The sequence below is a fragment of the Patiria miniata genome, unplaced genomic scaffold (assembly GCF_015706575.1).
Source record: "Patiria miniata isolate m_02_andy unplaced genomic scaffold, ASM1570657v1 HiC_scaffold_1, whole genome shotgun sequence".
Classification (NCBI taxonomy): Eukaryota; Metazoa; Echinodermata; class Asteroidea; order Valvatida; family Asterinidae; genus Patiria; species Patiria miniata.
Window position 1 is genome coordinate 21599610 of NW_024037047.1, and position 24346 is coordinate 21623955.

The 24346-nt window shown below is 38.5% G+C and overlaps 2 protein-coding genes across 2 annotated transcripts; both read right to left on the minus strand.

The window, feature by feature from the left end:
* Positions 1 to 1955: 1955 nt before the first annotated feature.
* On the minus strand, positions 1956 to 7505 carry LOC119731719 (retinoschisin-like). Its single transcript, XM_038204946.1, has 5 exons — positions 7490 to 7505; positions 3766 to 3906; positions 3060 to 3204; positions 2615 to 2786; positions 1956 to 2102 (listed from the first exon to the last, which is right to left on the minus strand). Exons 1-5 carry the CDS (start codon positions 7503 to 7505, stop codon positions 1956 to 1958), a joined length of 621 nt encoding a protein of 206 aa, XP_038060874.1.
* Positions 7506 to 12825: 5320 nt separating this feature from the next.
* LOC119719655 (lactadherin-like) lies at positions 12826 to 17745 on the minus strand. The gene is made up of 5 exons (XM_038189470.1): positions 17676 to 17745; positions 15433 to 15777; positions 14815 to 14953; positions 13770 to 13941; positions 12826 to 13218 (listed from the first exon to the last, which is right to left on the minus strand). The coding sequence occupies exons 1-5, from the start codon at positions 17719 to 17721 to the stop codon at positions 13069 to 13071; spliced, it is 852 nt and encodes a 283-aa protein (XP_038045398.1). The 5' UTR covers positions 17722 to 17745; the 3' UTR covers positions 12826 to 13068.
* Positions 17746 to 24346: the final 6601 nt, after the last annotated feature.

Here is a 24346-nt window from a genome sequence, read left to right on the forward strand (position 1 = left end):
AAAAAACAACATAATATGGAATGGCTTTTTATATACTTCTGATACAAACTAATTAAAGCTGTCATTCGGAACGGGGATGCCGACTGAAATGTTTAGCTAGGCACAGCTGTTTTGTTTACTTATTTCAGGAATATGATACTCTGTGATATGACCGCAATTGTGTAATGGATTCTGAAATTTGTTTCACCGGTTCGAGGAATGTTCGTTGCCACGAGCAACATTGCGTTGCCAAGAGCAACATTGTCATCGCACCGCTTAGCTGGATGCGTATTTTACTACACCGCAGCGACGGGCTTGCCGTGCATTATACCGCCTTCTCTTAACACTATGATTACGTGAGTGAGCTTGCGTGTATGTTTTTTTTTCGGGGGGTGGGGTGGGGGGACTCCCAATCTGGGGGCAGGGCGAACTCCTATGATGAAGGAAGGAGTCACAAAACGTTCTAAATTATTATTTCTTTGGGGAATTCATCAACCTGTGATGGAGGAAATAATAAACTAGAAATGTGTTTGTGGACAAACACAAGCTGTTTCGGATATGTGAGATAATTCTGTGCACGTGATGAACACATGATGACGTCACGTCGAACGTCATATTTAACACAGCACATTATACGTACATATCAGTTACAACCAAATCGAACATATAGTTCTGTAGATATAGGCCTATGACCCTTAAAGGGCCGGGTTATTTTGACCATCTCTCAGCCGAGGGGGGCGGATTCCACCCCCCCCCCTTAGATCTCGGGTTCCGAGTGACAAAAAAATATGAAACTCGGTACACGCATAGAAAAAATTATCATAAATATACCAACTGAATTTCATGTCTTTAGGGCGAGGTTGCGGGTTTGAAACGCGCTTTTGCACCCAATTTGTTTTCTTCTAACCTGAGGCTTCGGAGGAATCTTTATAAAAGGGAAATACAGTCCGAATTTCAAAACGTTCGAATTCATTTGTTTTCCTAATTTTATATTTTCTTCTCATATTTAAAGAAAAGTTAAATCCAAAACGCCATAGCCTACACCCATATGCGGATGTCGTTTGGGAGAAAAAAATTCGCGGGCCGCCCCCTTCCTATTAGGGTTAATGGACGTCACATGACATTTTATGATGATGTTTGAACAAAAAAAGGCGCCACAACAATTTACAAGATATACAAGGCCTAATTTTCAGTGTTGTTCCGAGTACGAGTATGTGTATTTCCGAGTACGAGTACGAGTAAGAGTACGAGTACTGCTTTTTCCGAAAACGTCATACTGCAAAATGTTCATTATGCGTAATTGGCCCAGTTCTAGTCAGACCGATAAACAGACCCACTCGCGGCTAGCTTTTAAATGTGTTTAACCGGACGTACAGAGAAGAAAGTAAGGAAACTTCTATTTCTCTGTAATCCAATCAACCATTTCAAACTGAAAGTATTGGTACAATATAAGGCCGTGCTAAGTCATGCTATATCATTTTTTTCTCGAGTGCTTCCGTTCGAGTACCAGTACTTTGATGATCGAGTAAAATTTCGACATGTCGAGTACGACTACTTTGCTGCCCGAGTACGAGTACCGTCACTTTGACATTCGAGAAAGAGTACGAGTACTCTAAAAAAATAATAAATACATGTAGTACGAGCACTACAGCACTGCAAGTTTTTGAAACACATCCTTTGCTTTCAATTATCTTGAGGTGAATGTTTCTGTCAGATAATTTAAGCATTATAGGTTTCAGAAAAATTTTGAAACTGCATTTCAAGAAGGGAGGTTGAAGAGACGGTCATAAATCAAATCCAGTAAATTGTAAATCTAATCCCTCTATGTTTTATTGTTATAACTTTGAAAGACTGAGCATCATTGTAATAAAATGTTCACATGCACATTTTTTTCAAAATCTTCATTTGCTCTTGCTTATCTATAAATATTACTCAGCACAGTCGAACAAAGTCATATGAACTTTTTTTTCAGCTGGTTAATCCAGATGACAACCAAGCAGCTCCAATCGCAGACCAACACCAACTTGCCATTCAGTAGGCTCAATGCGCACTACTGCTGCCACCACACTCTCATCGAACAGGTTGGTTACCGTGGTGCTGACATCAGTATTACCGATGAACACCTGAAGCAATCATGGATACAATCAACGCGCGTTTGTCAGCTTAATTATAGTATCGTCTTTGACCAAAATGCCACAAAAGTGGGAAATCTCAAGTGACGGGGCTGTTCCCGAAACAGAATTGTAGAAAATATTAATACACACAATCTTAACTGTGTAACCAGAGTGGCTTATTTCTAAAGTTTAAAATATTTTCACCTTTAAGATCATTGTTAATAAAACCAAAGCAAAAGTTCTCATGAATCATGTGAATAGAATTCAATAACAAAGTAAACTATATGTTGTTTCGTATGTTGCTTAATCTGCATGTGACCTTTAAAAAGCCACAGTTTCACAATGGCTTCACACTTAATATTTGCATTACCATCGAACCGAAAAATAGTCGTACAGAATGAAGTTTTCAAAAACCAACAACATCCCAAACAAAGTAAAACAGACTTGAGTTCCCACTTTTTTTTGTTCTTAAACATGAAATTAGGTAACAGAAATATTTATAGTAAAAACCGTATATTTACCTTCACGTTGCCGCTTTTATCTTTTACGTGTTCACGATCAGATGAGGGTTGCTTCTGATACGCCACTTTGAACTGCGTCACATACGAGCCACCGCCGGAGCCTTGTGTGATGACACCTGTCACCACAGTGCTCTCAACAAGGTCTACCTCAATCCAGGGATTGGCATCGGTACTGTACACAGAGTGAGGAGAGGACGAGGAACAATGAAATGACAGTACTCCAAAAAATCGATTTGTAAGAATGGGTTTGACAATCGAACGCAATTATTGAAACTCGTTACAGTGCGAACATTCAGTTGTGCATCCGGGTTGGGCTTCCGTCGGGAATGTTGAATTTTTTGGGGGTAATATACGAAAAAAAGGAATCAAAAACAAACCAAAATGAAACAAATCAAAACGGAATGGGAATGACGTGTCAGGTGTGGTATTTCCCTCTGATACCTACCTCAAGGCTATCCATCTGAGATCATTATTGAGGCGTGCCTCTCTGGCAGGGCAACAATTAATAGACCCCCAGTGGCTGGACGCCTTGATGCGACCATCAGGGATTCTGCCGTCCTCCATACCTAGGGGTTGTGGACTCGAGCAATCTGTGGGTAACATACGAGTAGGCAAATAAAACTCTCACTGTTAAACCTTGTAAACCTAAGTGATTGTAAATTATTGCAAATATGAATTAGACCCTTTCCAATTTAGCATTCAGATACTTTGACTTGGAGAAAATAGTTGGAATATAACCATGCACTAACGGTGTTTTTGTGTGAAGGTTAATCCTCTTTGTTTTATTCTGGGGAGTTGCCCCTTTTTACTGGCATATTTTCCTTTTCAAATTTGGAAGGTTTTTTTTGGAAGGCAAAAAAGCAACCCATAAAACAACATTTATATGAACAGTTAAAAGACCCATCACTAGCTTTGCAAACATATTGATGCTCGAGGGTGAACTCGTATATTAATTGCGCGACCTCCAGAAACACGACAAGCAGATACCATCTTGAACATTAGCAGACGTTTAATGTTCCTTACAGCCCTCGGTGAACCTTAATAATAATTTGGTTTCAATAAAATGGTCAATTTCAATGCAATATAACCCTGTTGTAGAAAAAAAATGCTTTTGTTGTTCCTACAGTTTTGAAGATCGCAGATCGACTTACCAGGTGGCCTCCTTCCCGGGCAACGCTTCCGTATCTGTTGCATGACTTGCTTCATCCTGTCATCCGGATTATCAGGATCAGGTTCCGGTGGGGGACCGGAGTAGCACACCCTCTGCTTGCTCTCCACACCAACCAACAGCACTTTGGAATAAGTTAATAAAAACACAAATGGAAAGCTAATCTTCAGGCTAATCAATGTACAGCTGGTATGCAAATGGTAACGAATTAAACGAAATGAACGAAATGAGCGAAATCAATGATATAAATTAAATCACTTAAATCACTTAAATTAATAAAATCAATCAAATCAATCAAATCAAACAGATTAATCAAATCGATAAAATCAAACAAATCAAAAAAATCGATCAAATCAATCGAATCAATCAAATCGATCAAATCAATCGAATCAATCAAATCGATCAAATCAATCAAATCAAACAAATCAATCGAATCAATCAAATCAATCTAATCAATCAAATCAAATCAATCAAATCAAACAAATTAAACAAATTGATCAAATCAATCAAATCAATCAAATCAATCAAATCAAATCAATTAAATCATTGAATGAATAACCAAGGACAATCATATGGAAACAATGTCTAGGTCCAGGATGTGCGCCTACTGCATAACATTGGACATACCTCCCCCCTCCGGATTATTATTTTATTTTTTTCGTGGGGGGGGGGGGGACGCCAAAGGCGATGATCCGCAATAATTCATCCCAGTGCGTTAACCATTGTATATTTAAAAAAAAAAGTGTTATAGCTGTTAGATATTGATATTGCATCACCCTTTTCATGGAAATTGCAAATTATTAATGTCGAATAAAATGCGGTCTTCATATTATATGATGTCCCCCATGTTGACAATAATTCGCCGCTGCTGCTACATTACATGTCCATGGTGACCAAACCATGCGTAATAATAGATTTTAGATTTTTTTTTGTAAATTGTTTTTTTTTTTGCCAAACCAGTATTTAAAGGTGTTTACTTCGGCGGAGACCGAGAACGTGCATCTAAGAGGTAGGGATTTGAATGACGTTTCTTCTTTTAGGTTACAATTAAACTGTACGTGCACTGGGCCTTTGGTATTATCAGTTAATTGCTTTCACGGTGAGGACGAGAAAAGAAAGGGAGGCAAACTAGGCAGTGAATCTAATCACACGCTACTTGATACAACCTTGACTTTGTCTACTGCTTAATCTATATGCAAATTGGCGAGGGAATCGACCAATAGCAAACCTCCACCTCCAACGCGTCAAGGCGTATAATAATATGAACAATGAGATAATACGCTTCCCACGTGAATGCACGTGTATGTAACCTTCGGTGATTGTTTCAAGAACGTTGAGCAATTTTATTTTAAATTTGTTATATTTCTCTATTTTTTCATTGAATTTGGTGCCTCGATTTGGAAAAGGTGACAAATAAGGAAAGTATCTGTAGGATATTGTTTACCCCTTTTTTGTATTTAACAGCATTAGCGATTGTATATAATGTTGTGCGTTGCAAAGTACTCCCATTTTGCATTGACCATTTGGCCAAAACTTCATTGATCAAAATGTATATATTTTTTTAATCTACTGGTGAATTTTACAATTGCTCTTACAAACCATCTTCGATCTGTTTTGCTCTCGAATCGAGATATTCTGTTCCGTTAGTCAGTTGTGACTGGAAAAACAGTCTGACTTGCACCCAGTTCACTTTTGTCGCAGTCTGCCGTGGGTAAGTTGGACTTTTTTGTGCAGAAAATATGTTCGAAAGGGCAAACGCACCAACGTTACAACACATTTCAATGAAATCAAGTTGTACACCATAATGGTATCGCTTTATGAAAGAGCGTGCTTACCTTTTTGTCCAATGGAGTGGACCCAATCAGGACAGCGCTATTCGGAGGGGGTAAACTCATCTGTACACATATGTACCCACTGCAAATGGTGCCCATTTATTGTGCCTGTCATGCATATCTGAAAACAAGGAAAATGGCTCACCTGCGAGTGCTGATACCGCCAGAAGAGAAAGCACCGCTCCGTCCATTCTCCCTGATGCAAGTAGCGAGGATTGTGCGCTTGGGTGTAAAGAGCTCACGGAACTATACGTACGTGTTCAGACTGACTGGCGTCATTGTTAATTAATGTCCTATCAGCAACGCCCACGATTCGTTCTGCTTCATTACATAGGATTATTTGCAATTATCCCACAGGTAACCCAGCAAATTAGCATCAAAAAGCTAACTTGGTTTAAGATCGTACTGGTACTACACACTGGGGAAATTACTTTATCTGGCTTGATGTCAATTCGAAGAAATCAAGATTGATAGGTAATAACCAACGATCAGTCAAATTCATATTTTTTCCCTTGAAAAACCGGGTTCTGTTGATGAAATTGTGTTTCGTGTTCCAAAGGTTGTGCGTGTTTTGTTTTGTTTTCACCGTTTCTTGAAAAATGTAACATCCACTGAGTTTAAATTTCAACAGGTTAGGGTTTGAACAGTTCTCTTTGGATTTGGGAAGTGTTGTTGGAAATGAATGAAAAGAAAATGATCCTATATGTCTTTAAGCAACTCAACGAAACTGGCCTTGTCCTGCCTTTATAGTCCGGGCAATATAAGGTTTGACCTCAAACAAATTGCAACAGATTTTTTTTCACCACAGTGCATTTCTATAAGGTCCCTAAAATGACATACTAAAAGTCTTAACAAATCAAGGAGGTGGAAAAATGCCTAATTTGCATAAATCCAAAATGGCCGCATATGTTAGGAGTGACTTTCACATTGATTTGGTCATATTTTTCATAATAGGTAGATTTTGTAAGTACTTTAAACGACAGTTTTAGTCCTTTTACATTGATTTACTCATTATTCTAGTCCGAGGTAAATTTCAAGATCCCTTTGTTTCCAAAATTTTCCAAATACCGTATAATTTGCATAAATGCCGTATATCAATTTGCCTAAATTAAAGTTAAAATAATGGATGCCATGTGTGGACATGTACCAATTGCATTTTCCCTGATAATCCAAGTCAAATTTCACAGCACAGTGCATTGCTATAAGGTCCCTCGAAAAGTTGTTAAAAATCCAAGTGGTGGAAATATGCCTAATTTGCATAAATTCAAAAGGCCGCTAATTACATGATTTTCATATGATTTGGCCATATAGTATAGGCCGTTATGTACTTTTGCATTGTTTTTAGTATGAGAAGGAATGTTTGCCATATTTGGAAAGAGTTTACCTCAATAAGCCGAAAATGCATTGGAGACATTTTTTCCCAGCTACCATGTGGCGGCCATCTTGGATATTAAAATGGCCGCCCTTTCGAGCCTAATTTGTATCATGTAACTTTGGACCTGATTGTCACATGGAGTTCATTTTGATTGCAAACCCCATGTTTTTGATACCAAGGAACCCGAGTACATTATTGTTTATGGTGTACTCCAAATGGATGGCAGCCATCTTGGATATTTCAAAATGGCTGACTTTTTCGGCTTATTTGCATAATAAATTTGGACTCGAATGTCGTACAAAGTCAACCTCATACATTTCATACCAAGTAACTTAATGACCCAATGCTGATGATGTATCCCAGATGGATGGCAGCCGTCTTGGATTTTTCAAAATAGCCGCCAACTTGGATTTTATTTATAATAACATTGCACCTGAATGTCCTATGAAGTCTATGTTTTTGTCTGAACTCTAGTAAATCACTGTGGACGAGCTACTCACAATTGCTGGCAGCCATCTTGGATATTTCATAATTGCCGCCATTTTTAACTAATTTGCATATTAAATTTGGACTTGAATGTCGTAAGAAGTCACAATTTGTGGCAAACCTCATAAATTTGATACCAAAGAATCCAATTAACACATTTAGGCATCCATAGATGGCAGCCATATTGGATATTAAAAAATAGCGGCCATCTTGGATTTCATTTAAAAAATAAGGTGGCACCTGAATGTCGTATAAAGTCCATTTTGGTGGCAAACTGCATGTTCCTGATACCAAGGAACCCAAGTTAATCATTGTTGATGGGGTACTCCACTGGGAGTACACCGCATCAACAATGATTCTCTCGGTTTCCTCTGTATCAAAAACATTGGGTTTGCCACCAAAATGAACTTCATTTGACAATCAGGTCCGAAGTTAGATACAATTAGGCCCGAAATGGCGGCCATTTTGAATTTCAAGAAGGCCGCCACATGGTAGATGGAAAAAAATGTTACTTGTGGATTTCCAGCTTAGGAAGGTAAACTCTATCCAAATATGAGAAAAATTCCTTCTTTAGCAAAGAAAAATGCACTGGCCAAAACTACTTTTAACTACTTTTCACAACATTTTGTCATGTGACATTGGGGTCATTCAGTGTCAAATCACCCCCCAAAACTTTTAAATTTTAAACTCCAATCTCTTCAAATTGGTTCATATTTAGTTTATGTTTTAAGTTGTAGCGCCATCGGACAAACGGTTGTTGCGCTACCGCAGAGGCAATTTTGGTCAAAATGGACATTGCTGCCATTTTTTAAAATGACCATATCTCTATAATCTGTGAGCCAAATTTGTTAATCTTGATTTCTTTTGAAAGGTTACATCATGAGAAATCCAAATTTACCATTGTTTTTTCATGTTGGGGTTATTGAAAGACATTTTGATCTTTACTTTGACCTTGAATTTGACCTAGTGGATCACCCGACATTGAGACAAACTTGGATGAAAATTAAACCCCAACATGTTTTCTATACGCGTTGCAAAATGTGATATCCCTATGCAGTGTACTAGTGGATTTAAAGTAAAAAAAAAATTCCTGAAATGTGATGATGTACAGGGTGTCACAAGACTGTTATTCCTTTTATTTTCTGAATTGATTTATTAATCATTAAATTTGTACGGCCGTAAAGTGTTATGTAACTTCGGAATAATGCAAATCGTAATTTCTTTTCCCTTTGTTGCATACCAATTCAGGGCTTGCATCCATGTGGGAGGGGTATAAAAACCCTCGTCCACGTATTTTCGGATTGAGTTTTGCGGTTTTTGGTTTATTTCTTTCCCGTAATATTTAATTTGATTTTTATGATTGATAAATCCTGTGTTGAATCCTCAGTTCTCTTGAGTTATTCCTTGCTTTTTGGTCTGAGTAGAGCGGCGCAAGGGTTCGCTCTGCGACACAGGGATATCACATTTTCCAACACTTATACCAACTTTGGCAAGAGCTAGAAACCTAACAAAAATATTATACCTCATAGGAAACATAGAATCTTAAAAAGTTCCCAGGACTGGAATGATAATAAAATTAATGTCAAAGGACAAATTGTTGTTTAAAGTACCCCAAAAAGCAATGCAGGAAGAGAGTTATGGCTAAATTAAAAATCATTTTAAATTGTGTCTGTCATGAAATGAGTACAAAAGGTTCTTTTGAGAGCTGTTATTCAGGTCCTGTTTCGACTCGAACGTGCAATTTGTGTAAAAGTCGTCTGTGGGGGCAGCAAACAAAACATAGTAAATCGTGACGTAATAAACAGGACTCCCGATGCAGAGTAGTAGAAACGAGTCCTGTTTATTATGACACGATTTACTATGTTTTGTTTGCTGCCCCCAACGACGACTTTTACACAAATTGCACGCTTTGGTCGAAACAGGACCTGAAAAACAGCTCTCAAAAGTACCTTTTGTACTCATTTCATGACAGACACAATAGTCGTTTTTATTTCATCACACCTTAGGCTACATATACCCGAAAAATAACGGAAATGTCCTCGAGCATTCCACAACTACTTTAAATGATTTGCCAACACTTTACTAACAGTCACAGCAAGCCTAGTCAATCAGGAACGGGCCTGAACTTATGTAGAAGGTCACATGGGCGGAGCTAATGCTAGAAGCGGGTACCGTAACAGCCAATGGGCATCCCCTGGTAATCACAAGTCCTAGTTTAAAAAATATATATCCTATTGACATAAACAAAATATCGTCTTGGAATTGAACAATGAAGACCTTCTTGGTCATACACTATCAAGAATCGATATGAAACGGTGCAGCAAGCGAAACGGAAATGGCTTCCGGTAATAAACAGAATCCTCAGCAGCAATCAAGGTTGGCCTAGATAATTACAGAACCGTGTATAGAATAAACCTTTAGAAAACAGCACGCACCGAGAGGGCTGAAATATTAAAGATGTTGCAATTAAGATATTTTGCCTTTTTATTTCCAACGCGGTGTTAATAGGATACGCCGAGAAAAGTCAGAAGGCATTGAAATACTAAATATTAAATCGACCCTTTCAGCACATTGGTGGGGAAACCTCCTGAGCAATTTGCCCATAGACTCTGTACATAAATACACCCAAGGCCGCGGTATAGATGGAACAGAACAGAACGTTGGTCAGATTTTAACATTTCACCAGGCGATTATGATAATTTACATGCTTAAAGTCTTCTTCTTGACTCCTAACGTTTGTGAATTATAAACCAACAGCAAGTAAAAAGAACAATAAAGTAATAATTGGGGTGCAGGGTGCCTTTGTGAGGTTTTTTTCGCTGTTGTATTTTTTCATCGATTCATAATGCCAGATTTTTTTTATATATGTATTGTTTTTAAGCGTTGTTTTATTTATTTTCAAAATTGCTTCTTGTTTTGTTGTCTTATGTTTTTGTGTGTACTCTTGTCTGTTCGTTTTCGGCGTGTTTTATCTTGTCTTGGATTGTCTGGCAGTGTTTTTTTTGTCATGTTTTGCCTTTTGTTCTCGTGCATTGTCTTGCCCTGTCTTGACTTGTTTTACCTTGACTTGTCTTGTCTTGTCTTGTCTTGTCTTGTCTTGTTGTGTCCTATCTTGTTTAGTCTTGCGTTCTGTGTTGTTCCTTTTTGTTGTTTTGTCTTATCCTGTTTTGTTTCGTTTTTAATTAATTTTTAAAGTTTTATATGATGTGTAATGTTTAATTTTAGTTTCACATCTGGATGTGGGATGACAGGTCCTTGGCCCTAGCAATACTCTTGTTTTCCAATGCCAATCTTGATTGTGGTGTATATTTTTGTTTGACATCAATTAATAATAAGGGACCTTACCCCGTACAGACGGTGACGTAAACGTGGTAACAAACCTGCTAAACCCGTGGAACAAATTACAAACTAAAACAATTGTGTTCGCAATTACGAAACCCGTTTTTCTTCGATGGAGCAAATTAAAGCAAAAACTAAAGTAGCAGAACCAGGTGCTTGTTTTTTTAACTAACTTTTTATTTCACGGCACGAACATAATCTAAATTTGAAATCAGCTTTGAATTGAACAAAATTATACAGTCTATCTTTTGTATACAAAAAGTGTCCCTCCACTGTGTTTGAACCCGTGATGTTTGAAATTAGGGTATTCTGCAAAACCTGTTCATCTTGAGCAGTAGTGCATGACAATGATGACATTTTGTCAAATGATCGTCAAACACTTATACCATACATATGTGCCTGTGCATACATTTAATTACTTTCTAAATCAAACACAGTAAATAAAATGTTTCATTACCGTAACAATACACTATACACCTTACAAACCTAAATAATTGTGTGACTATTTGATTTCATGAATTTAATTTCTTATATTTACAGGAAACAATACCACAGTAAATGACATGCTAATACATTTTAAAGATAAGGCCACATTTAACGCAGTGTCGTAGGTTTCTTGACGTCATTGCGCTTTGCAATCGCATTCGCATGAAATATTAACCGGCCTTTATTTACCAAAAATATATCATTCAACCTTATTGATTTGCCACGACAATTTACCACAATTCACTTCGACATTTTGATTTTTTAAAATTAAGTATCACATTGTTAGATTTCATAAAGTTATTTATTTCGAACACTGTATGAAAATGATATACATTGTATTGAAAATTTATGATTACAGAACAGGGCGAAGCTTTATGTAGCTTAATCAAATATATTTGTTAACTATATAGGAAATTAGCGAAGCAGTATTTATTTGAAGCAAAAGAAGACCTTTGTTTGACGAAAACATCAAGACAACTACTATTAACAGAATATACAAGGATGCAGATACTTTTTAGAAACTGCAGAAGGTTTGAAAGAAAATATAGTTTAAGCTTTACTTTCATGCGTTTTCCTGCGAGATACTTTTCAGTTAAAGTCGTAAATATCTAGAGAGGATGAGGACCGCCTGTTCCCTAGCAGCCATATGGTTGCATAGGCAAAGCGTGGCTGATTGTCAAGCAAAAACTAATCCGATTACGTACCTAGACGCTGTAACAGAGCAAAAACATGGCCTTTTGAACGTTGTGTTTCTCAGAAAATATGCTCAGTATGCGTGAAAAGTTAAATGAAAACGGGAGAAGATATCGATGCCGAAACCTTAATACTTGTTACTTGTAAACCAGACCTTCAAGTCCCGAAGAAATCGCCTAAAAACGTCCACAAATCTATGTATTAGTTTCAATTTCTACAAACCTACTGTAATTTCACGAGTAGTTGAACACTTATATCATGTAAGTATATTCTGAATTTCAGCAGAATCTGTTGTTGCTTACGCTTGTGTTACAACTCAAACTATCCCTAAAAACTCTCGACGAGGATTTTTCCCGACCCAACCCACTTTCATGGTTTTCCTAGCGCTGTAGGCACTACGGTTGACCAATATCGGCCTGGCAGTACAATAATGCAGGAATATTAGCATATTCATTAGCGTCACCTGACGTAACTTGGCGTGGGTCTCAGTATCGACCAATGAAAGCCGGAAAAAGGGTAATATTTATGTATTAATAACGCGTGAAGGAGGTTTTTATGCACATTTTTACGGCACAAATGGATAGGAACAGTATTAATATTTGTGAGGCTTGAAAAGATTGATAGACATTGCTAACGCCAGTGTTACAACTTCCAAAAATGCAAGTAGTCAGGCCTTTTCCAATTAAAACGAAAAGCATGAACATATCACAACGATTTTAGCAATTGGATCACTGTAAGGGAAGTAACCCTGAAAGTTGCATGAAGATAGGTCTTCCAAACGGGAGAAATTAATTTTCAAAGATTTCATCCGCCAACGTGAACATGTCTGTGTACATATGTAGTTTCATTCAAAATAGAGCGTTACGTTATAACCTTTAGAAATCGCCCTTCTTAACTACTTGGCTGCTAGCGTCAGGATGGTTGATGGCTTTGCGATAACAGCTATACTTATAATACAAAATAGTAATACGTCCCAATACATATGGAAGTTGGCCTTGGTCTGTTTTTTGCCTCTGAAATTCAAAAGTTAACTATGTTTCAATAGGAAACTTGTGGAGCATTAAATATTTCATTTTTAATCACGACGACATCCAATTAGCTCTAATCGCAGAGCAGCATAATTACTTTTCCAATCAGTAGGCTCAATGCGCACTACCGTCGCTACCACACTCTCTTTAAACAGGTTAGTGAATGGGGTGCGGTCATCTGTGTTACCGACGAACACCTGCAATGAAAACCATCATACTAAACGACCAATTGTAAAAAGAACAGTTTAATTTTACATGTACATGTACATGTACATGTACATGTAATAACAATTAGCACCAGATGCCAGATACCCGAAAAGTGGGAAATCTTACAGATGGGGTCATTTCCCTGTACAGAAAGTAATAACAAACAGTTAATATGCACAATATGCATTGTGCGGTCATGATGCAGGAATAATTTGTAAAATCAACGTTATGTCACAAAGTTTGTGCTCCTTGAGTTTTCATGAAAGGATGAAATATTTTTGAACCTTGCATTTAAAGCTTCCTTTTGGACTAATACCTGTTTTGTTGTAACTTTAAAACGGCAATACTAAACCGATTTTGCGTCTTTTGTCATGACTAACAATCTGCCGGCTATCAGAGTGTTGTTTATTTAAATTGCCTTAATCTATGGAACCAATCGAGGCCATACATAAGGATTTTTTTAGAAATCATGTCATGCCCAAAATACTTTCAAAAACACTTTTACAAAACTTTTTTTCGCTAAAAAAAAAGATATTTTTACCTTGATGTTTCCGTTTCCATCTGTGATGTGTTCATAATAAGATGAGGGCAGCTTCTGGTACGCCACCTGGAACTGCTTCACATACCAACCGATACTGTCGCCTTGTGTAATGATGCCCGTCACCACCGTGCTGTCCACGAGTTCCACCTCGATCCAGGGATTGGCATCGGTACTGTACACAGAGTGAAGAGAGACATTCGTGTTCTCATTTGTACTCGTTTTACTCGAACTGTGAACACTCTTCCAACCCAAACTTTGTATCAGGATTTCCTTTAGTAGACAAACCTAGCCCAAAGATGCCTCTTAACCTAGAGAGGGGAAACCTAGTGTGGACGTGTGCAAGTCTACAAAACGTTCATAATTCATGCAGCTTGTGGATCTCTTCGTTGGTGTGACATGAACGTCCGTGAGGGTATTCGAATTACACGCGTTATTTAAAACACGATGCGATGATCATTCGAAGCCACAGGACGTTCGCTCATCGCGTAATTTATCATTGCAGGCCGCGTGACGCAGCATTTGTAAAACTAACACAATTCACAACGTAAAGGCAAACTAGATCCCAATTGTTATTTACAAATGTTTTATCACTTTTTTGCCTGTCCTGTCGTCAACAGTTTTAACTTTCGATCATCTTCTTCATTTCCTTCAGCTTAATATGTCAACTGCTTTTAATTTGTTTTATTTTGTCTTTTATATTTTTATAAGTATAATTTATAAGTCGAATAAGTCTATCTCTAAATTAATACTGTTTTATTTATGTAATATGCAACAGGGCTCTTGTGGGAACCAGTTTTTAATTGGTAAGGCCACCCTGGATAAGTAATACAGCGAATAAATACAATAAATAATTGCCCCCCATGAAAAAAAAAAACATGTATTGGCAAGAAGCAATGAAGAAATCGCAATATTTGGTGTGTAAAAAAAACAATGTGCAACAGTTGGTTCCTTATCTTGAGCCACCGCCCCTCGAATCCGATTCTAGGTTGAGTGCATGTGATTGTGGAAGGTTAGGGTACCTGTGCAATTTCTCTTTGGTACCTACCCTGTGGATGTCCATGCTTTGGCATTGTTGAGGCGGCCCTCCCACGCATGGTAACTGGCGTAAGTGCTGGACGCCGTGATGCGATTATCAGGGATTGTCCCGTCCTCCATGCCGAGTGGCGCTGGACTTGGACACTCAGCTTTTGCAAAGAACATGGGGGATGTTAGATATCTGATGTGGCAATTAATGATCTCTGTCCTATTGTATTTGAAAATAATTTCAAATCAGGCAGCCAAACTGTTGTTCCCGTATTATTGTGTTATTATTATTGGTCACTGGTTAAGACTTCTTCAAAGTATTCGCTCTTATTATAATAACTTTGCATTTATCTTGTAAGAAACAAATCCAAAGTGGTGGATCTAGGGGGAACACCAGTCCAACGCTGACTAATTATATGATACAAGTCAAATGGGGCGTTAATGATAAATGTAATGGAATACTAAACATAGACAGCAAGCTAACTGACAGATCCAACCAATAAATGTGGAGTATGTTGTATATAGGTATTACAAAAAAAACAAGAAATATGTTCAAGTTCATGTATAGGGTGAATATTTTACATTAAAGATAGCCATCACCCCCCGCCCTTCCTGAAACTAAGGTCCGAGGACGACTTACGAGTTGGGGTAGTTGTCCCCGTACCAGCTGGGGTAGATTCCCACGTACCAGCTAGGGTAGGCTTGCCCGTACCATCTGGGGTAGGTTTCTCCGTACTAGTTTGGGTAGGTTTCTCTGTAACAGCTGGGGTAGGTTTCTTCGTACCAGGGGTAGGTTTGCCCGTACCGGCTGGGGTAGGTTTGCCCGTTACGGCTGGGGTAGGTTGCCTCTTTCCCGAGCAACGCTTCCCTATCTTTTGCATGACTTGCTCCATCCAGTTATCCGGATTATCAGGATCAGGTTCTGGTGGGGGACCGAAGTAACACACCCTCGCCTTGCATTCAACATGCACACCAGCCAAGAGCACTTTGGAGTGAGGAAAATATTTTTACAAATTGTTTGATATGGTGTGGATAGCTTGGTATTGTAACCTCAATTACGTTAAATCTGTAAAAAACAAACTGTCTTATATATTGCATGTCATGGCAACTTAACCAAATCAGGGCTGAAATAGTTTGGGTCGTCTCGGGATCGGGAGCACCCCTTCTTATTTTCGCATGAGGCGAAACTTGAAAGAGATGAAGGACCTTTCATCGAATCAAAACTTCAATGAATCCAGATTGAAACTTATTTATTTGGTCAAAAGGCATATTAAACGAGATGCCATTTCAATGACAAACAGTGCTTTACCAACAGAGACATGCTATTGCTGGATCAAATTAGAATACAGCAAGCAAGTTTCGCGCACAGGGTCTGCTATTTTCTCGAGTTAGAAAATAAACCATATGAACGAGGTTGTATATGTAGAGGATAATGAAGAAAATGCATACAAATCATCATTGAGAAACGGGGTAGTAAAGTTGCAACTGTGCCAAACTACAACTGTGTCATTTTTGGTGTTTCTTTATTTCCCGCTTCTCTATTTTGTAGGAATGGAGGGATGGAGGCTTTATTACCTTTCAAAAGAATGGCGAGGCATCGCCTCCAACGCTCCATTCGTGCAAAATAATGGAGCACTAGGACAATAGGGTGACGTCACGGGTGGAGTTTAACTTCAATTATGATATTGATTTCCTCCCGATGAAGTAATTAGACGCAACTTAGGCCTTCCCGACATTCTCTCAACCTCAGGGTTGAGATTGCGAGCGGGCATCCGGTGCTTGAGATTTGAACAACGTTTTCCCTTTTATCCCAAATGGTACTTATCGATTGACATCCACTTTATCATATTAGAAGATAATTGCTTCCACGATGCTTCTCGATACAACCTTGATTTCTTTACCGCTTACGCTCTAAGCAAATTGGTGAGGGTTCAACTAATGACAACTGTGCACCTCCAGTGCGCCAATAGCGTATGGGCAATCATATATCGCTAACAAGCTGTGCACAGGTATATGCATTTTATTCAAGTTGGTTTGGTCTCAAAAGCTCGGAGTAATGATAATTAATTTGCTGCATTCAACTAAATTTTGGAGAAGGAAAAATAGGGACAAGTTCCGTTACGGTAGCGTATTTTTAAAACCCTTTTTTTTTTGGGGGGGGGTAAATATTAGCAGTAACACTGCTTTAGTTATGGGTTGTGTATAAGTGAACTGGATGATAAACGAACTTGGCTAATGGATTCTGGGAGATACTCAGACTATAAATTTGGAATGGGGGTAAGGAAAAAGAGTAAAAGTAAATAATCAACATTATCTCCTTTCAAAATTGCAAAGTCTGAAGTAAACACAGTACACTGAATATTGAAAATCATCTGAAATGGGACCGATACTGAAATCTTGAAGAATTCAATGATCTATTAAGGGTTGGCTATAAGTTACCGCATAGGCATGTATGCAGTATTCAACAAATAGATGGAATTAATATAAGGTACTTCTATACCCTCCAGCAGTTAGACAAAATGTATACTCATGCATTTGACCATTTTTTATTCACTTTGTTGACCAGTTTAATTTCTTGATCAGGTAAATTACGATGTATCTCATGAAACACATTCGATCGGTTTTGCCCGTGGATCTACAGAGTCTGTTCCGTCCACTCAGAAATTAACCTTTAGTCGGTTGCGACTAACCCATATTTTAACCTTACACAGTGTTGCCTTTTCCTGCAGTCTGCTGCAGGCAAGTTGACATCAAAATGTTTGAAAGGCCAAATGCACTGTTGCAACACATTTCGAATAAAGGTGAAAACCTTGAAGTTTACCCACTCCGCAAAGCGCCCATATATTGTGCCCGTCAAGCACACCCCCCATGCAAATAGCTTACCTGTGAGTGCTGATACCAGCACAAGAGAAAGCACCGATCTGTCCATTCTCCCTGATGCAAGTAACGAAGATTGTGCGCTTCATTGTGAAGAGCTCAAGGAACTATACGTACGTGATTAGACTGACTGACGTCATCGCTAATTAATCATATCAGTAACCCCAACTATTCGTTCTTTTTTGTTCAGCACGATTTCAACGAACAATAAGGTTTAGTACATCTATTCCATCTATTGAACACTGTCATTGCGTTTTACTATGGAGAATAAAACTGTAGATAAAATGGTTTATGAAAAGAATGATGCATGCAATTTTGGATGTGAAGCTGCATTTTGTGTTCTGTTCATCGGCCGTTTTCGTTACCATTTCAAGTCAGTGTGTTAATGCAATGCTAAGGTAATATGCAGTCAAAAATCATTAACTCCAAATCTGTTTTTATTATCGGTTTGATTATCGTGTCTGATTGCTTTCGATTGATATCATATAAAAATGACCTAGTGTCATAAACCAGTGGATACAGAATTCTAGAGAAAAACTCTAAGCATTGAAAACACTGTAAGTAAATAACGGCACAACATGTCACACAAAAAAAGCGCAAATTAAAGCACGTCGCCCTCTGTTGGCTTCATTGTGTTACAGGGTTTTGATAAATAAAACAAATTTGTTGGGTTTTGGTCGGTATTCTTTTTAATGTCTAATTTAAGTTGATTGCTGATGTTTTTATTGTTAATTATGTTTATATATATTGTTTTGTTTTTATTAAAATTATCTTACTGTTTTAGTTAATATTTATATAAAGGAACCAGGTCCCTTACGAAAAACATTTTTTTAATTAATAAGGCCACCCTGTATAAATATGACAGCAAATAAATTAAACAAATAAACAACATAGGCGTACTATGAAACTTTGAATTATTGAACAAGTATTTGCAATTCTGCCACAATGAAACGACAATTAACGGATTCCGTGTTCAGCGCAGTTTTGTGGGGTACCAAGCAAGGGCGGATCCAGCAATTTCTTTTTTTGGGGGGGGGGGGAGAGTGCTCGATTTTTTTTCAAAAAGAGAAAGGGGATTAAGTACAATCGTGCGCTACATGTATTTCCACATTGTAACATTCAAGCTAAGAACTGTATATAGTTGATGGCTTGCGAGCGAGGTACTCATTGATTTAGTTTATTTCCTGAAAATTGAATACCAAGAGGTGTTTTCATTCCTTTTTTCTGGGGCCATGGCCCCGTTGCCTCCCCCCCCCCCGGGTTCCGCCAGTGGTACCAAATAGACCAAATAAAATCCGCTTTATATTTGGTCCGCAATATGATTTTCGGTAATTCAAAACATGAATTCGTAATTCCCTGAGGTCCAGAATTAGAAATTTTCGATTAAAATATTAGATATAGAGCAGTTTGAAAGGTTGTAAAACAAGTTGTACCTTGGACCCACGTCCTTAGCAACGCTTGAAAAATGTATATTAATGTATTTCAGTCTTTACACAAGCCTTATTTAGTGACTGTGTGGTTGGAACCACCATGTTTAACGTGAATTAGATGCAGGATTGCCAATGCAGACATACGTATGAAGCAGGAAGAGACGTCCCTTATTTTGAAACGTTCTTGCCACTCATCTGCGACCGCTCCAAGGTTTATGCTGAGGTACCGCATAATTATGTTGAGGTGTTGAGCTAAACAATGTGGCTAAGATTTCAGTAGGAAAACATTCGACATTCTACAGCACTATAGCTTGTCACATCCTACACTCTAGAAACTCCTGGGTCAGACTCAGTCTGCTCAGTCCTTTTCCGGGTCAAAAATTGACCCCTTTTGGAGTCATAAATGACCCCTTTGGAGTAAAAAAAAAAGACATGTTTCTCGGTCATTTTGACTGAAATGTGTATTTTTTTACCCAGAAAAGGACTGAGCAAATTTGGATTCAGATTCTGGATCAATCTGACCCAGAAGATTTTAGAGTTAAAAAATATCGTTTATGTACATTGGCAATTGGGTAACACAGAACATGAACCTTAGTTTTCTCATCTGGTAGACATCACCACAGTCCCTCTTCCAAAAATATTTCACTTTAATCTAACTTATTTGGCAGCATACAACAATGCAATTATTTTGAAGGTTTATAATGCAGTGGTGGAACCAGCTCATCATTAATGAAAGTGAGGGGGTGCCCAAAATGGAGGTGTCTCTAGAGTAAATAAATACTGGTACAAGTAACCAGCAGAAGAAACAGGAAAGTAGACAAGACATGCCCCTTTAAACAAAGCAAACTAACGCATTAAAAATAAAAATAAAAAAAAGGTTGCTATGCCCCCCAAACCCTCTGGATCTGCTTTGGTGAACCAAGTACGTCACTTAAAGAACCTACTACTTGTAAGAAACACCACATTTTTTTTTGAATGAAACAGGCTTTAAATACAATTATAAATCAAAGGAACATCAGAAGTTAGAGTCTGGTTTAATAATTTCAAAAATCAACCATTGTACATTTATTTGCTATCTGATCAAAACAGCCCTGGCCATCTTGGTTTAGAGAAAAGCCTTAAGATCAGTCTTTTGTTAAAGAAAATGTCAGCTATTTATTTATTGATACATTGATTAGCACCGAAAAATGTTTGCATGTATATCAATAAAAAGAAAACAAAACCATAACTCATGCTATTTTGTATGCTTACACATTAAAGAGAGTGATTTGGCGTGTCATATGTGGCTTGTCTCACTGTTAAAACTCACAGAATTTGCTTTTCTACTGGAACTAATTTTCAATAAATGAAAAGAATAAATATGAATAAAACCAACACTAATGAACAGAAGGATCCAATCATGTAGTTTTGAAATCTAGAGTTACTGAAATCTAGAGTTTCATTAAGATGTCAAATGCTAACTAGTCGTGCTGATACAACTTCAAGTAAATGTTATCACTACATCAAAGTTCTCATCAAATCTTGTGCAGTAACGGCATAACAACAGGATAGAGCGTATGTTTTGCTTTCTAAGGCAAAGTTTCAGTTTTGAATCTTCCTCTGAAGTCGCCAGAGATTCAACCACACCTCCAGCAGATAAAGTAGCGGTGTAGATGATGTCGCATATATTCAAGGAAAGAGACCTGTGGATATTCTCTTCTAAGCCGATATGTCAACTTATATCACTTCTGTAAAAAAAAAAAAAAAGTAAAATATAGACAGGTTTAGTATCTGATGATCAAAAACAATGATTACTGTGGACGTGCTTTAGAAGAAACTTGTTCAATCTAGAGTTAAATTACTAGGAAGATCATGTGCTCGATCGTTTTGCCTCCCACTGTAAATATGTAAACATTGGTAGATATTGAGAACCAACCTTTTCAGCTTCCAAAGCAATATCAAGACGTTTTCATTTTGAATATTCTATTAAAGTTTATTTTTGTTTGCACTTCGGCTTCTAAATCATTTCATGATTCTAACAGTTCAGCAAGCTGGGATATTCTCATGAAACTTAGTTGTTGATCGGGGTTGAACAGTCAGTTGCAGAACATCTCCCTTTTCCCGACGTTCATCCTTTATATATTTAGAATCAAATAGTAAATTCTATAAAAAGCTAGTTTGCTATTTTATACAAACGGAAAGACTACCCTCACATGCACCTCCATAAAAGTATCCTTCAACAATGGAGAAAGAGACTGCACAACATTTTATTATGGGATTTTGTGCAGTACCCATTGTACTTTGGCATCTTAATGTTAGACATTTATTTTCAGTGCCAGAGATACTCGGTTTGAATCATGGAACTAAAAAAAACCACCCTTTTTTACTGGGTTTTTCAAATAAGATCTATTTGTCATTGAAGACATTTTTCTTCATTGACTTTAGAGAATTTCCTTAAAAGGAAAGTAAAGTCCAAGAACCATTCGGTAGACAAGTGACGTATCCAACAGTCGACTGCCTTAGAGAAAAAAAGGTGTTTTTTATAACCAGGTATCTGTTATCATTTTGAATGGTATCTTTTGCAAGAAAATAAAATTTTCAGTTGACGCCATCCAAATCGATGCGGTTCTGTGCATTCACGGTGCATCGTGGTGACCACCAGCTTTAATTGTTTTCGCATTGCGTTTTTATCGTTGTGTCAACGCCAGTTTACCTCAAAGACATTAAAATCCTTACCCTTAATTCAAGACAATTTAACCCAAACGTATTTTTTTTGTTCTCTTTTGGGCACATAAATACACAATCGCCGCATTATAATGACATGTAGGCCTACCTCCAACGGAAGTTCTGCTTGTTGTACTGTTGCAGCTTGTCCTTGAATTGAGATTTCATCGAAATCAAAATCCTGGTTGAGTTTGTGTGCAGCATGACACCATTATGTGGATAGGCAATTAAAAGAAACTTGAACTTTGCCCGGAGCTTTTTCGGTGAAGAAATCTGGGTCTCAGCTGAAGTGTCTGGTTTGCGTTTTCATGCAGCATTACCTGTTTACCTGTTTACTATCTATAAAAACCGCCACGGGTGAGGTCGGCCGGCCGGACTGCCTTGTTTACATGCGCCGGTAGTGCATGTACTTTACATACAGACATAGGCATAGCAGATCCACTGGCACTGCCCACACATCGTGGGTATATTCGGTGATGCCATTGTGAAATTCAGCCACTCTTTGGCACAGGAAGTGAACTTACTATCACGGACATCAGATCATTCGCATTTCCCCCCCCCCCCCAAACGTGACAGATTATGTGTGCAAATATTTTGTTTTGCACCGTCGATGTTTACGTTGACGCACTTTTGGCAATGGACGCCTTCATGTTTGTTAAGAGTCATGACCTGCGACCTCATATCTGGTGTCTAATTGGACAGTTCACGTCACGTGGTACGATGCGTCATACGCTGCGGATTTTTTTAAAGTAGGCGCGGTACGTTTTTGAACGTCCACAATAGACAAATAGTTCGCTTTTTCGGGTCAAATTATCAAAAAACTGCTGGACGAAATGTGGAGAACTTTTGTAGTATCATTCTTTGGTAGTGTATTTCGGTAGAACTGTTACAAAAATTTAGACCCGCGATTGCTGGAGCGAAATGAACGAATTTTCCAATCCAGCTGACGGCCTACATGGGAAAGTCAGTGATTGGTACAAAACGAACAAATTAGATCGAGAGTTTCGTGACTGAAGTGCGAGTAGGAGACAGGCTGGAGTTTGGACACCGCTCATCGTATCACGAGCGCTGGGGCATCTACATCGGCCGGTGGGGGGACGACCTCGATCAAGAAGTCCACTTCGCCCCGGGCGACGAAAATCTAGACACTAACTCAGCACCTGGCACCTCGGGTATTGGGTCCGCAGCGACAGATAAACCAGTACTTTGTGTTAAATCCATTTGGACAGTTCTTGGAGACAACAAAGTCAGAATCAACAACAAAAAAGATCTGAAGAAGACGCCGATAGATCCGGACCATATTCTCGAGGAAATCAGGTGTCTGCAAATGTCCAGCACGAGGCACAGGTTTAAAGACAGTAAGCACTTTGCAAATTACTGTCGATACGACAGAGATAACCAACATAACTGGCGCAATTTCGGGCTGACGAGTGAGTGGTGCAATGAAACCTGGTTATTGTCTCGGTTGCAAGTGGGTGACAGGCTGGAATTCTATCGCACCGCTCGGCCGTACACGCACTGGGGCATCTACGTCGGCGACTGGGGGGATGACCAACACCAAGTAGTCCACTTAGCTCCGGCTGACGGAACCGGGAGACTCTTCTCAAAGATGAAGATTTTTGGTTCAGGGTCCTCAGCAAAAGAAAAACCGATGATCTGTGTCAACCACATCTGGGAAGTTCTTGGTGATAAAGTCAGAATCAACAACGAAAGAGACCACACCTGGCAACCGTTAATCAGGACAGACATTTGGTATGAAATCAGCCGTCAGTTAAAAAGTCAATCGGATGGCCACACGCTGGAGTACCGTCTTTTCTCTAACAACTGCGAGCACTTCGTGAACTATTGCCGTTATGGGAGACATCACAGCGACCAGATAGCACGGCTACCTTCATGGATGGGGGGTAAGCAAAGACAAAATGGCCAACAGACAAATCAATTGATAAGATTTTTAACAATTATTCCGATGTTTCAATTTTGGTTTCACTCTTGTGTAAATAAGACATGTAGAAGCTCCTGCCACAGCTTTAATATCCTTTAATATCGGTACGGTTTGAAAACATGTTTTACCTTCATAAAGTTGGATCGGAGGAGGATAAACCTCCGCTGCCTACCCCCGCATCACTAACACTGCAAGATTTCTTCCGGTATTTTATCGGGCACGTTTTCGGCAATGCACAACTATAAACATGTTGGGTTTAGGCAAAAAAAAAATATTCATTCTCCAAAGTTCCGGAATTGACGCGTCCACGCGGCTTTTTTTTTTCTTCAAGCTTGGATTGTACAGACAGGGTAGGGTACTGTTTTGCTTTTTTGGTGTCCTCATGTACATTGGTGTCCTCCATAATTTGCCTTGGTGCTTTCAATCATTTGCCTTGGTGCAATTTCCCATTCCTTGGTGCTCTTTGGTAAAAAAAAAATGAGGAGGTGCGGAAATAGAGGGACGCGCATGATTAAAATCGACGCGCGCGCTGACCAGAGACTTATCAACAGGTGTTTTTTTTTTGTCAAGCCACATACAGAATACAGATCATGTACGCGAAT

Excerpts from the sequence above, each read along its gene's own strand:
- LOC119731719 (XM_038204946.1), bottom strand. Across the intron at positions 3,205-3,765 it reads CCCGGGAAGGAGGCCACCTG|ATTGCTCGAGTCCACAACCC; the intron begins GTAAGTCGATCT and ends TGTTACCCACAG. Across the intron at positions 2,787-3,059 it reads CTCAGATGGATAGCCTTGAG|TACCGATGCCAATCCCTGGA; the intron begins GTAGGTATCAGA and ends CTCTGTGTACAG.
- LOC119719655 (XM_038189470.1), bottom strand. The coding sequence starts at position 17,721 with ATGGACAGATCGGTGCTTTCTCTTGTGCTGGTATCAGCACTCACAG. Across the intron at positions 15,778-17,675 it reads GCTGGTATCAGCACTCACAG|TGCTCTTGGCTGGTGTGCAT; the intron begins GTAAGCTATTTG and ends CTCACTCCAAAG. Across the intron at positions 13,219-13,769 it reads ATGGAAACGGAAACATCAAG|GTGTTCGTCGGTAACACAGA; the intron begins GTAAAAATATCT and ends TTTTCATTGCAG.